Here is a 12,834-nt window from a genome sequence, read left to right on the forward strand (position 1 = left end):
TTTCCCAGGGAACGGCTGCGCGCATGCGCGATCGTTCCCTGCCACTTCACGGAGCCGTGAATAGCCTGCTAGCTGCCGATCGCGGCTAGGAGGCTGCTTGTAAACGTAAGGGGAAAGAAATCTCCTTTGTTTACAAGCGTACAACGCTGCCGGGGGCCGAAGCGCTGTACGAGATCGGCGATCCCCGGCCTCTGATTGGCCGGGGAGCACCATCCTCTCATAGGCTGACGCCTATGAGAGGCGGAACAGGACGGATCGCCGTCCTGTTCCAATTTAATCACCGGAGGGGAGGAGGGAAGAGGGAAGGAGAGAGAGCCTCATAGAGGCACAAGAAAAAAAAAAAAAAAAAAAACTGCTGCAGCGATCGGACCCCTCCGGCGGCATGTCCCCTTAGGGACAAAAAAAAGGAGGCGAGTCCGATCGCTGGGCACCTAAGCTGGGCTGTGCAGGAGGCTGAAAAGCCTGCACAGTCCAGCACAACATAAAATGACCTGGTCTTTAGGGGGGGTTAGCGCTGTAGTCATCAAGTGGTTAACAGTGGCAAAAATTCAATAATACCTGCGGGTGCCCCGGAGGGCAGGGGGTGATTGGCGGAGAGTTTGTGGTGCTGGGATCCTGTGCATGCGCCGGCTTTATATTGTCTATAGGCAGACAGGAAGTGGTTCATTTAATGCTTTTTATTATTATGCAGTGGGGTGGGTTGTGCCTGAACTTACACTTGTCTGCAGTTAAAAGATAACTGAAGTGAGATGGATATGGAGGCTGCCATATTAATTTCCTTATAAACAATACCAGTTGCCTGATCTATTTGGCTGCAGTAGTGTCTGAATAGCACCAGAAACAAGCATGTGGATAATCTTGTCAGTCAGCTCTGACAATAATGTCAGAAACACCTGATCTACTGCATGCTTGTTCAGGGTTTAAACTGGAATTGCTTAAAAGGAACTAAATACGGCAGCCTTTATTTCTCTCACTTCAGTTGTCCTATAAGCTTGTAGGAGATGCAGGAAGTTAATGTGCAGCAAGTTTTCTGAATATTCATATGTAGCCCCGCATTCTCAGTGAGACGTAACCTAGGCTGTTTAGCTATGAGGAAATTTACTCCCAGAGGCTTCTGAGAGACCAGTCATTATTTTCACTGGCTTCAGAACTCTCAGTAACCGAACATTCCACAGAGCTGACAAGACTATAGATGTTGCTGCCTGTGATAAATTTCAGAATGTATATCAGGGCAAGGAAAGATTTTACAATGGCCAAATACGGACTAAATAAGTTACGATATATATATGAATATTGTAAAAATAAGTGATTTTATTATGTTATTTTCACTTCAGGGCCTTTTTAAAGTTATTGGGAACCCATATTTAAATAAAACTAAAGTCAGATACTCACTAAGGAGAGGGAAGGCTCTGGGTCCTAATGAGACTTCCCTCTCCTCTCCCGGTGGCCCCGGTGCGCTGGCTGCCGAGGGGACTTCGGAAGACTTCAGGAGCCGAGTCCTCCCGACGACAGGCGGCTCCATACTGCACACGTGCGAGTGCGTCATAGTGGGCGCTCGGGCGTGCGCAGTGTAGAGCGGCCCGTCTTCGGGAGCACTTAGGCTCCCAAAGCATTTCCGAAGCCTCCCTTCGGCGGGGAAACAGCGGTATTTGACCGAAACTGTTGAATACCGCTACGGGGGAGCCAGCGCAACAACTGGGACCGGGAGAGGAGAAGGAATGCTCTATGGGACCCAGAGCTTCCCTCTCCTTAGGCGAGTATCTGACTTTTTTATTTAAATATGGGTTCCCATACACTTTAAGTTCAAAACTACTATATGTACAGTATGAGCACCTCCTCCTCAACACAGGCAATCACTTATTTCTTAGTGACTCTATTTATCTGTGCAAAACAAAAGTTTGCCTTCTTAACCACTTGAGGACCACAGTGTTAAACCTTGGCTTTAAGGCCAGGCAGCAGAGCCACACAACTCAGCACACAAGTGATTCCCCCTTTTCTCCCCACCAACAGAGCTCTCTCTTGGTGGGGTCTGATCGCCCCTAGGTTTTTGTTTTTTTTAATATTTATTGTATTTTTTTTTTTCTTACCCTCCCTCCCTCCCCTGGCCAGCCTATCACAGTGGATCGCTACTGTGTCACACGGCTGTCCCCAGTACAGCGCTGCTGTAGATTGCAGCGCTGTACGGGTAAATAGACGGCAGTTTCGCTATCTAACAGTCTCCCGAGCAGCGATCACTGCTCGGAGACTGAAGGCGGAGCTCCGCTCCACCCACCAAGCAGGAGATGCACCTGCAGCCTGCGTGCGATCTCCTGCAAATCAGAGCCCCAGGACTTTACGATAATTGGCGTGACGCGGTTGGCTAAAGGGTAAAACAGAAGGCATTTACACTTATTCAGGTTGGGGTGAGCATATGTCTCTCATGATGCATCACTACTGAATAAGCAAATCATCCTTTGTTGCCCCTGTAAGCTAAACACACCTCCAAAACCGCTGCAACGATATGTCACCTTGTTAATATTACAGAGCTGCACTAAACCAGCATACATAGAGTGTTTCAGACTGCTTGGTTCTCATCAGTGCATGGCATGGATTAATGTGGCCCTATGGGGTAGGAGTTGAAGCAACCAAAGTTACAGATTGCCCAGCAAGCTCATGGTTAACCACAACTCTAATGGGTGTGTGTAAGGGGCTACAAAGGACCAAAAAGCCCTCTTACTAAAATGCTATGCAAAACAAAAGTTTGCCCTCTTAAAACAGAAGGAATTTGCAATAATTCAGGTTGGAGTGAGCATATGACATCTCCCACAATGCATCACTACTGAATATGCAAATCAAACTTTGTTGTCCCTGTAAACTAACCACACCTCCAGATCTGCTGGAATGCAAATGATGTGTGAGCTTGTGAATTGTACAAAGCCAACTAACCCAACATGCACTTTGTTTTTAAAAAGACAAAACATATTAGTAAGAGGGCTTTTTGGTCCTTTGTAGCCCGTTACACACTTCTAGGAGTTCTGGTTTACCATGAGCTTTTTACAACATATTGTAATTATGTATCTGCAATAAACAGTTGGGCAGAAGTATTACCTGCCAATCCTCTTCTTGTTCTCCTCCATCTTCCCATTGGCTGTTTGCACCAAATATTCAATGTATTCATTGCTCACTAAACACTTCCCCTTGTGACTCAGAGGCACCTCCAGGCAATGGGTGCTCCGCACAGCCTGGAAATACACAGAACACCTCAGGCAGTCATTCCACTGTCAGATGGAGCAATAAAGCCACAATTTAGACTGGAGGATGTCGGGATCTCCTGTATAAGCAAGGAACTAGATTCCCATCTGGCCACACTAAAAAGTCTCATTTCTATAGCTGGACACTGGAGTTCTATTTTATCTGTGCTGTCATATAATCTGGGATGTACCCGAGGGGACATGTGACAGGATGAGACAGACGTGTGTATGTACAGTGCAAAGCATACAAATAACTATGTTGTGTTCCTTTTTTTCTTTCTCTACCTGAAAGACATTTAGGAATGCAAGTGACAGTTTTTCTCCACTTGTGCCCCGGTCAGCCTTAGTGTGATCCTTACTATAAAGACATTACAGACATCAAACTCATTCCTGGCAGAGAAAAACTTCTAAAAGCAGGGAAGAGATAAAAAAGGTCAATAGTTCATTGATTTTAGCTCTGGCATACTTTAAAGACCGTGTCATTAAGCAGACACAATAAAACATTAAAGGGAACCTGTACTGAGTAAAAATATTTAAAATAAACACATGAGGTAACTTCAAATGAACATTACATAGTTACCTTGCAATCAGTTCCTCTCAGAAGCTCAGCATTTTCTTCTGACAATAATCCCTTCCAGTTCTGACAACATTTTGTCAGATCTGAAATATATCAGTTGCTGTCAGTAAAATATCAGTTGCTGTCAGTTATAGCTGAGAGGAAAACTGATGTACCAGGTAATGTCCATGTTTCCCTATGGCTCAAGTGGGCGATGTTACAGTTTAACTGTGTGCTGACCAGAAAGCTGTTATGGGTAATGGCCATTTTCAAAATGGAGGACGGAAAATTCCCTTGATCACAGTGAACAAACAGGACGTGGGACAGGAGAAAGACACTGAGGAGTAGACTACACGGACGGCAAGTATGACTTGTGTATGCTTATATTGACTTTTAATTTTCAGTTCAGGTTTTCTTTAATAACCTAAAAAGTAGAGCTATACACTTGTGGCAGTTACAAATAGGCAGTCTAGATCTGTACACTTGTAACAGTTACACACAGGCAGTATAGAGCTTTACACTTGCAGCAGTTACACACTAGCAGTTAGGAGTTATAGACTTGAAGCAGTTACACACAGGAAGTATAGAGCTATACACTTGCAGCAGTTATACACTGGCAGTTAAAGAGAATTTAACTTTACCCCAATCAGTGGCTGATACCCCCTTTTGGTACTATTCCATTAGCCGGGCGCAACTGATCTAAGTAATGTACCGATTCATGCAGAGGAGGCAGAGCCGAAGCTGGCGGCTTCGTCTGTTACATTGCCGCCGGCTTAATTTAATTAAATTACCTCACTTTTGAAACATTTGGCCGCAGCAAGACGGCCAGTAAAAACATGAATTGGTACATTACTTATCTCAGTTGCGCCCGGCTAACAGAATAGTACCCCCCTTTTACATGAGAAATCAATTCCTTTTCACAAACAGACCATCAGGGGGTTCTGTATGACTGATATTGTGGTGAAACCCCTCCCACAAGAAGCTCTGAGGACCGTGGTACTCCTGGCAGTTTCCTGTCTGTGAACCTTGTTGCATTGTGGGAAATAGCTGTTTACAGCTGTTTCCAACTGCCAAAAAAAGCAAGCAGCAGCTACATCACCTGCCAGCAGTAAAAATGTCACCATGTAAAAAATGTCAGAATGTAAATCGGGGATTTAAAAGATTTTACAATGGGCAAACACTGACTAAATCATTTATACATAATTATTGTAAAAATGAAGCACTTTTTTTATTACATTATTTTCACTAGAGTTCCTCTTTGAAGGGAACCTGAAGTGAGGAAAATGATTTAAAATAAACACATGACATAGCTGCACATGAATATTGCATACATACCTCACCGTCAGTTCCTCTCAGAAGCTCACCATTTTCTTCTTACAGTGATCCCTTCTAGTTCTGAGAATATTTTGTCAGAACTGAAATATACCAGTTACTGTCAATTAAATATCAGCAGCTGTCAGTTACAACTGAATGTGCAAGGTAATGTCCATGTTTCCCTATGGCCAAGTGGGTCATATTACAGTTTAACAGTGTGCTGAGCAGGAATCTGTTATGGGGTAATGGCCATTTTCAAAATGTAGGACGGAGAATTCCATTGATCACAGTGGACAAACAGGACGCAGGACAGGAGAAAGAGATTGGGGAGTAGACTACACAGGAGGAAAGTATGACCCGTGTATGGTTATTTTGACTTTTTACTTTCAGTTCAGGTTCTCTTTAAGAGCTATACACTTGCAGCAGTTACACAGAGATTTACAATGCCAGTAACTCAGATGCATTCCGTTTATTACCACAAGGTGGAGCAATACTCACCATTATTATCTTACCCTTCTTTCCCACGGTGATGCCAGAATTCCTGAATCCTGAATTGATGGCTACATTGTGCTGCAGGAATGGGAACACAAAGAGTGTCAACAATGGAAGTGCACAAAAAAAATCTCTATATTGTATATGGAGTGAGGGCCCTTTTGCACAGACTGCATTAGCGATCGTGTTTTTGGATCTTCACAATTCATCGATCGCAAAAGCACAATTATCATGGTAATTACAGCGTCTCTTTTCCACCGGGGCACTTTGGATTTGTGGCAGATTGCAAAAGTGGCCTGTATTCGATTTTAAAATAGCTGCTGTAAATTGCCGGTATAAAAACAACAAACAACAAAGCTTGTTTAGCTAAGATGGAAAGATAACTTTCTCGATGAGCATTCTTATTATACAGGCAACACCCACCTCCAGCACCACAATCTGGAATTCTCCTTTGCACTTTCGATCATTCTATTGTCCCCGAGTCCAACACTGGGTTCCCTGCAGTGCAGTACACTACAGCTATTCATGCTGTACCTCCTACAGAGTCAGGCCTGGAACCCACTAGGAATCGCTGCAGCGCTGTGTGCAGCGATTCCTAGTGTGATTGCGAAAGCGATTCCCCAGCACACGAATGGAAGAAGGATAATAAAGTTTTATTTAAGAACAACGAATCGCAAATCGGAAGCACTGTACAGTTTACTGTACAGCACATACAGTAAACTGTACAGCGCTTGCTTTTTTTTTTTTTTTTTTTTTTTTATAAAACTTTATTATACTTACCTGCTGTCCTTCCTCCGACCGTAGCCCCGTCCCCTAAAGGAATAGGTCATAGGTGCTTCTCTAGGACCAATCAGAGAAGCGCCTGTGACCTCTTCCTTTAGGGGGCGGAGCTAGGACGGAAGAAGGAAATCAAGACAACGGGTATTTAAAGTTTTATTTTAATCGCAATCGCTTGGCCCCCCATAGCGCTGCATCATTGCTTTGATAAGCGATTTATGCAGTGCTTATATACTTTCCATTGAGCGCTAACGCACTCAAACTGCTGCATGTCCTGCGATAGTGATAATCCCTATATTCTTATTTTTTTAACTTTAATATGAGGGAAAATGGACCTGGATATAAAAGACCAGTTTGGTATAAATTATAAAACAGCATATTTTTCTCATGAAATCTTTATGGTATGTATGACTAGGGGTGTGCCGGAGATGTGATTAGGGGTGTGGCTTAAGTGTCTCTCTTTCGTATCTCTAAAAGTTGTGAGGTATGTGAACTGTCTCACCAGCAGCTGCGCATCCTCCAGCGAGCGGCACTGGACGTGCAAGACGAAGGGCTCGAACTTCAGCACCGCGTCTCCTGAGGCCTTGGGAAGAGCTGCAAGCTGAAGACACGGAAGACAAAGCAGCTTAATAATAAGACATGACAGTAATGTGAAGATCCATACAGAGCAACGCCAGGGAACAAGTAAAACCAATCCGAGAACATTGCTAGGAATGTCCACTCAATCTTCTTCTGAGGTTCATGCAATAGAACGCCTCCAGTGACCAGTTCACTTTGTGATAATTCCATGAGTGATATAGCACTGGGGACTTTTACAAGAACATCAAGTAATAATCCCTGGGAAAATCAATAAAGGGAAAAAAAATCTGGCTGATCAGAGAGAACAGGTAACACAGACACGTCGTTCAGATGTCAACTGGGAGCAGTCTGAGTCGCTATAACAATGGAGTTAAAGGACCACTCCAATAAAAAACGTAAGCAGTTCATGAACGCAAATTTAACTGCCAAAATAGTAAGGTAGCATCCAGCCTCCCTACTCACTTACGGCTGGTGCACACCAGAGCGGTTCATGAGCGTTTTTAAAAACTCTTGGGGATAGAAAACCGCTTGGGTAATATATTTCAATGGGCTGGTGCACACCGGAGCGGTTTGTTGTTTCCGCAAACGACAGCATTTTTTAGATTTTTGAGGCGTTTCTGCCTCAATGTTAAGTATAGGAAAGTAGAAAACCGCTTTGAAAAACGCTACATCAGAGCGGTTTTCCAGGCGTTTTTGTTACAGAAGCTGTTCAGTAACAGCTTTACTGTGACAATATAAGACATCTGCTACACAAAAACGCTCCAAAACCGCTAGGCATGTTTAGAAAACCTCTCTAAACATGACTAGAATCGTCTGAAATCTGCTTCAAAAACCTCTAGCGTTAGCAGATCTGCTAGAGGTTTTTGGTGTGCACTGGGCCTAACATACTATATTGTCAGACTTAGCAACTGCTGTACAGGAAACGGCATTGGTCCCAAAAGTCCTCCGGTCTTGAGCGTTGTGCGCATGTGCAGCCCCGGCAGCGCACTCCTGTTGCAGAACAATCCCGTCGCCAGGAGCGCAATTGGGGAGCACGCACGGCTGGACTACGACAGCCCCAACTGGAGGACTTTCCGGGGTCAAGTGCGGACCATGCAGCCGGCGGAGGAAGACGATGAGATAGCGATCACCCTGCAGGGGACTGGAGGAAGCCCCAGGTATGTATAGATTTTTTTCTCCCTCCCAGTCTCAGGTACCTTTTAAAGGTTTGGTAAAAATGCAGAATACCGTAAGTGTGTAAAATATTATTTTCTGTGGAAAAAGTCCATGAAACACAGCTCAAAAGGCTCTAGAATACATATAACTGGTGTGAAAAGAAAAATAGTGACAGGTGATAATAATAGATTAAAAAAAAAAAAAAAAAAAAAGTTAACGAACAATGAAACAATGCACCATTTTTCATTATGAATTCCATATTTTTTTAAATGGAATTTACCTCTAAAATACTTTTTTTCCCCAGCATGCTACAGTGGTTTTATCACTTTTTTTCCACGCACTTTTTCAGCAAATGGTAATTTCAGGTGGGAAACATTGTGAATGTAAACATGGTTGTACAACATTCGGTCACGTTCTGACATTTTGTTATTGAATTTGTTAACTCATTGAGAATGGAGGCCAATTATGGTGAACACTGCCATTCCAGCACAGGAGCTGAAGTTACTTATAAGACACAATAATTCGGCTTCCAGCAATTGCTGGAAGCCGAATTATTTCATTCCCCACCATCCATGGCGGCCTGGAGGGGGAATAGTATTTAAAATCAATGGGAATTTGTGCAGGAGCAGGATAAGCCATACAGCCTGTATCCCGCGGCCAAGTCTCCTGCGCCATTTCCTCTCGTACGCCAATTATGTAGAGATCATGGACCCAGAAGGTGCTAGGATGAAGACGTATTTGAACTATAATCAGAGAAAAAGCATGTGTGCATCAACCAAGTGAACCTGACAAATCCGGCTTTGCAAATTTGGCCTATTGGCTAATCACGAGACATTGCTCATGCAAATAAGCATTTGCTTTCGCATGCCTAAATATGCAGGGTCAAAACCAAAAACCGCAAAACAATCGCCCTGCGGGAATTAGTTCATGCTATACAGCACTATCCAGGGGCGCCACGAGGAGGCTTCCCATTGCCCCCATACAACCGGGGGGCCGCGGGGGTCCCAGGCACTCTCACCGCCTGGAACCCACACAGCGGCACCCCGGAGGTGGAGGCTGGGGGGTGCAGGCGATCTCCCCAGCGTGGCCAACGCCGGGAAGAGCCGCCCGCACACACCTCCTAGAATTAAAAACAGGCACTTACCTCAACGTCCATTGCATTCTGCTATATGCGCATAACCTGGGCGCGACACATAAGGGGCGGACAGGCGCAAATAGCCTGCTCCAGGGCTCTCACCTCCTAAAACAAGCCACTCACTACCTGCCCTCAGAAGAAAGAAATGCAATGCTAACTATAATCAGAGAAAAAGCATGTGTGCATCAACCAAGTGAACCTGACAAATCCGGCTTTGCAAATTTGGCCTATTGGCTAATCACGAGACATTGCTCATGCAAATAAGCATTTGCTTTCGCATGCCTAAATATGCAGGGTCAAAACCAAAAACCGCAAAACAATCGCCCTGCGGGAATTAGTTCATGCTATACAGCACTATCCAGGGGCGCCACGAGGAGGCTTCCCATTGCCCCCATACAACCGGGGGGCCGCGGGGGTCCCAGGCACTCTCACCGCCTGGAACCCACACAGCGGCACCCCGGAGGTGGAGGCTGGGGGGTGCAGGCGATCTCCCCAGCGTGGCCAACGCCGGGAAGAGCCGCCCGCACACACCTCCTAGAATTAAAAACAGGCACTTACCTCAACGTCCATTGCATTCTGCTATATGCGCATAACCTGGGCGCGACACATAAGGGGCGGACAGGCGCAAATAGCCTGCTCCAGGGCTCTCACCTCCTAAAACAAGCCACTCACTACCTGCCCTCAGAAGAAAGAAATGCAATGCTAACTATAATCAGAGAAAAAGCATGTGTGCATCAACCAAGTGAACCTGACAAATCCGGCTTTGCAAATTTGGCCTATTGGCTAATCACGAGACATTGCTCATGCAAATAAGCATTTGCTTTCGCATGCCTAAATATGCAGGGTCAAAACCAAAAACCGCAAAACAATCGCCCTGCGGGAATTAGTTCATGCTATACAGCACTATCCAGGGGCGCCACGAGGAGGCTTCCCATTGCCCTCATACAACCGGGGGGCCGCGGGAGTCCCAGGCACTCTCACCGCCTGGAACCCACACAGCGGCACCCCGGAGGTGGAGGCTGGGGGGTGCAGGCGATCTCCCCAGCGTGGCCAACGCCGGGAAGAGCCGCCCGCACACACCTCCTAGAATTAAAAACAGGCACTTACCTCAACGTCCATTGCATTCTGCTATATGCGCATAACCTGGGCGCGACACATAAGGGGCGGACAGGCGCAAATAGCCTGCTCCAGGGCTCTCACCTCCTAAAACAAGCCACTCACTACCTGCCCTCAGAAGAAAGAAATGCAATGCTAACTATAATCAGAGAAAAAGCATGTGTGCATCAACCAAGTGAACCTGACAAATCCGGCTTTGCAAATTTGGCCTATTGGCTAATCACGAGACATTGCTCATGCAAATAAGCATTTGCTTTCGCATGCCTAAATATGCAGGGTCAAAACCAAAAACCGCAAAACAATCGCCCTGCGGGAATTAGTTCATGCTATACAGCACTATCCAGGGGCGCCACGAGGAGGCTTCCCATTGCCCCCATACAACCGGGGGGCCGCGGGGGTCCCAGGCACTCTCACCGCCTGGAACCCACACAGCGGCACCCCGGAGGTGGAGGCTGGGGGGTGCAGGCGATCTCCCCAGCGTGGCCAACGCCGGGAAGAGCCGCCCGCACACACCTCCTAGAATTAAAAACAGGCACTTACCTCAACGTCCATTGCATTCTGCTATATGCGCATAACCTGGGCGCGACACATAAGGGGCGGACAGGCGCAAATAGCCTGCTCCAGGGCTCTCACCTCCTAAAACAAGCCACTCACTACCTGCCCTCAGAAGAAAGAAATGCAATGCTAACTATAATCAGAGAAAAAGCATGTGTGCATCAACCAAGTGAACCTGACAAATCCGGCTTTGCAAATTTGGCCTATTGGCTAATCACGAGACATTGCTCATGCAAATAAGCATTTGCTTTCGCATGCCTAAATATGCAGGGTCAAAACCAAAAACCGCAAAACAATCGCCCTGCGGGAATTAGTTCATGCTATACAAGACTATCCAGGGGCGCCACGAGGAGGCTTCCCATTGCCCCCATACAACCGGGGGGCCGCGGGGGTCCCAGGCACTCTCACCGCCTGGAACCCACACAGCGGCACCCCGGAGGTGGAGGCTGGGGGGTGCAGGCGATCTCCCCAGCGTGGCCAACGCCGGGAAGAGCCGCCCGCACACACCTCCTAGAATTAAAAACAGGCACTTACCTCAACGTCCATTGCATTCTGCTATATGCGCATAACCTGGGCGCGACACATAAGGGGCGGACAGGCGCAAATAGCCTGCTCCAGGGCTCTCACCTCCTAAAACAAGCCACTCACTACCTGCCCTCAGAAGAAAGAAATGCAATGCTAACTATAATCAGAGAAAAAGCATGTGTGCATCAACCAAGTGAACCTGACAAATCCGGCTTTGCAAATTTGGCCTATTGGCTAATCACGAGACATTGCTCATGCAAATAAGCATTTGCTTTCGCATGCCTAAATATGCAGGGTCAAAACCAAAAACCGCAAAACAATCGCCCTGCGGGAATTAGTTCATGCTATACAGCACTATCCAGGGGCGCCACGAGGAGGCTTCCCATTGCCCCCATACAACCGGGGGGCCGCGGGGGTCCCAGGCACTCTCACCGCCTGGAACCCACACAGCGGCACCCCGGAGGTGGAGGCTGGGGGGTGCAGGCGATCTCCCCAGCGTGGCCAACGCCGGGAAGAGCCGCCCGCACACACCTCCTAGAATTAAAAACAGGCACTTACCTCAACGTCCATTGCATTCTGCTATATGCGCATAACCTGGGCGCGACACATAAGGGGCGGACAGGCGCAAATAGCCTGCTCCAGGGCTCTCACCTCCTAAAACAAGCCACTCACTACCTGCCCTCAGAAGAAAGAAATGCAATGCTAACTATAATCAGAGAAAAAGCATGTGTGCATCAACCAAGTGAACCTGACAAATCCGGCTTTGCAAATTTGGCCTATTGGCTAATCACGAGACATTGCTCATGCAAATAAGCATTTGCTTTCGCATGCCTAAATATGCAGGGTCAAAACCAAAAACCGCAAAACAATCGCCCTGCGGGAATTAGTTCATGCGGCTCTTCCCGGCGCTGGCCACACTGGGGAGATCGCCTGCACCCCCTGGCCTCCACCTCCGGGGTGCCGCTGTGTGGGTTCCAGGCGGTGAGAGTGCCTGGGACCCCCGCGGCCCCCCAGTTGTATGGGGGCAATGGGAAGCCTCCTCGTGGCGCCCCTGGATAGTGCTGTATAGCATGAACTAATTCCCGCAGGGCGATTGTTTTGCGGTTTTTGGTTTTGACCCTGCATATTTAGGCATGCGAAAGCAAATGCTTATTTGCATGAGCAATTTCTCGTGATTAGCCAATAGGCCAAATTTGCAAAGCCAGATTTGTCAGGTTCACTTGGTTGATGCACACATGCTTTTTCTCTGATTATAGTTAGCATTGCATTTCTTTCTTCTGAGGGCAGGTAGTGAGTGGCTTGTTTTAGGAGGTGAGAGCCCTGGAGCAGGCTATTTGCGCCTGTCCGCCCATTATGTGTCGCGCCCAGGTTATGCGCATATAGCAGAACGCAATGGACGT

General features: G+C 46.8%; 1 protein-coding gene across 2 annotated transcripts in view; it reads right to left on the reverse strand.

The window, feature by feature from the left end:
• TYW3 (tRNA-yW synthesizing protein 3 homolog) overlaps positions 1-12,834 on the reverse strand; it is a 41,273-nt gene that overhangs the window by 7,513 nt on the left and 20,926 nt on the right. For both annotated transcript variants that reach the window (XM_068239211.1, XM_068239212.1), the window contains 3 exons: positions 6,872-6,970; positions 5,599-5,670; positions 3,088-3,221 (listed from right to left, as the gene is read on the reverse strand). In XM_068239211.1, coding sequence (XP_068095312.1) covers positions 3,088-3,221; positions 5,599-5,670; positions 6,872-6,970 — 305 coding nt within the window. The remainder of the gene's footprint in view (positions 1-3,087; positions 3,222-5,598; positions 5,671-6,871; positions 6,971-12,834) is intronic.

The sequence above is a fragment of the Hyperolius riggenbachi genome, chromosome 6 (genome assembly GCF_040937935.1).
Source record: "Hyperolius riggenbachi isolate aHypRig1 chromosome 6, aHypRig1.pri, whole genome shotgun sequence".
NCBI classification, from domain to species: domain Eukaryota; kingdom Metazoa; phylum Chordata; class Amphibia; order Anura; family Hyperoliidae; genus Hyperolius; species Hyperolius riggenbachi.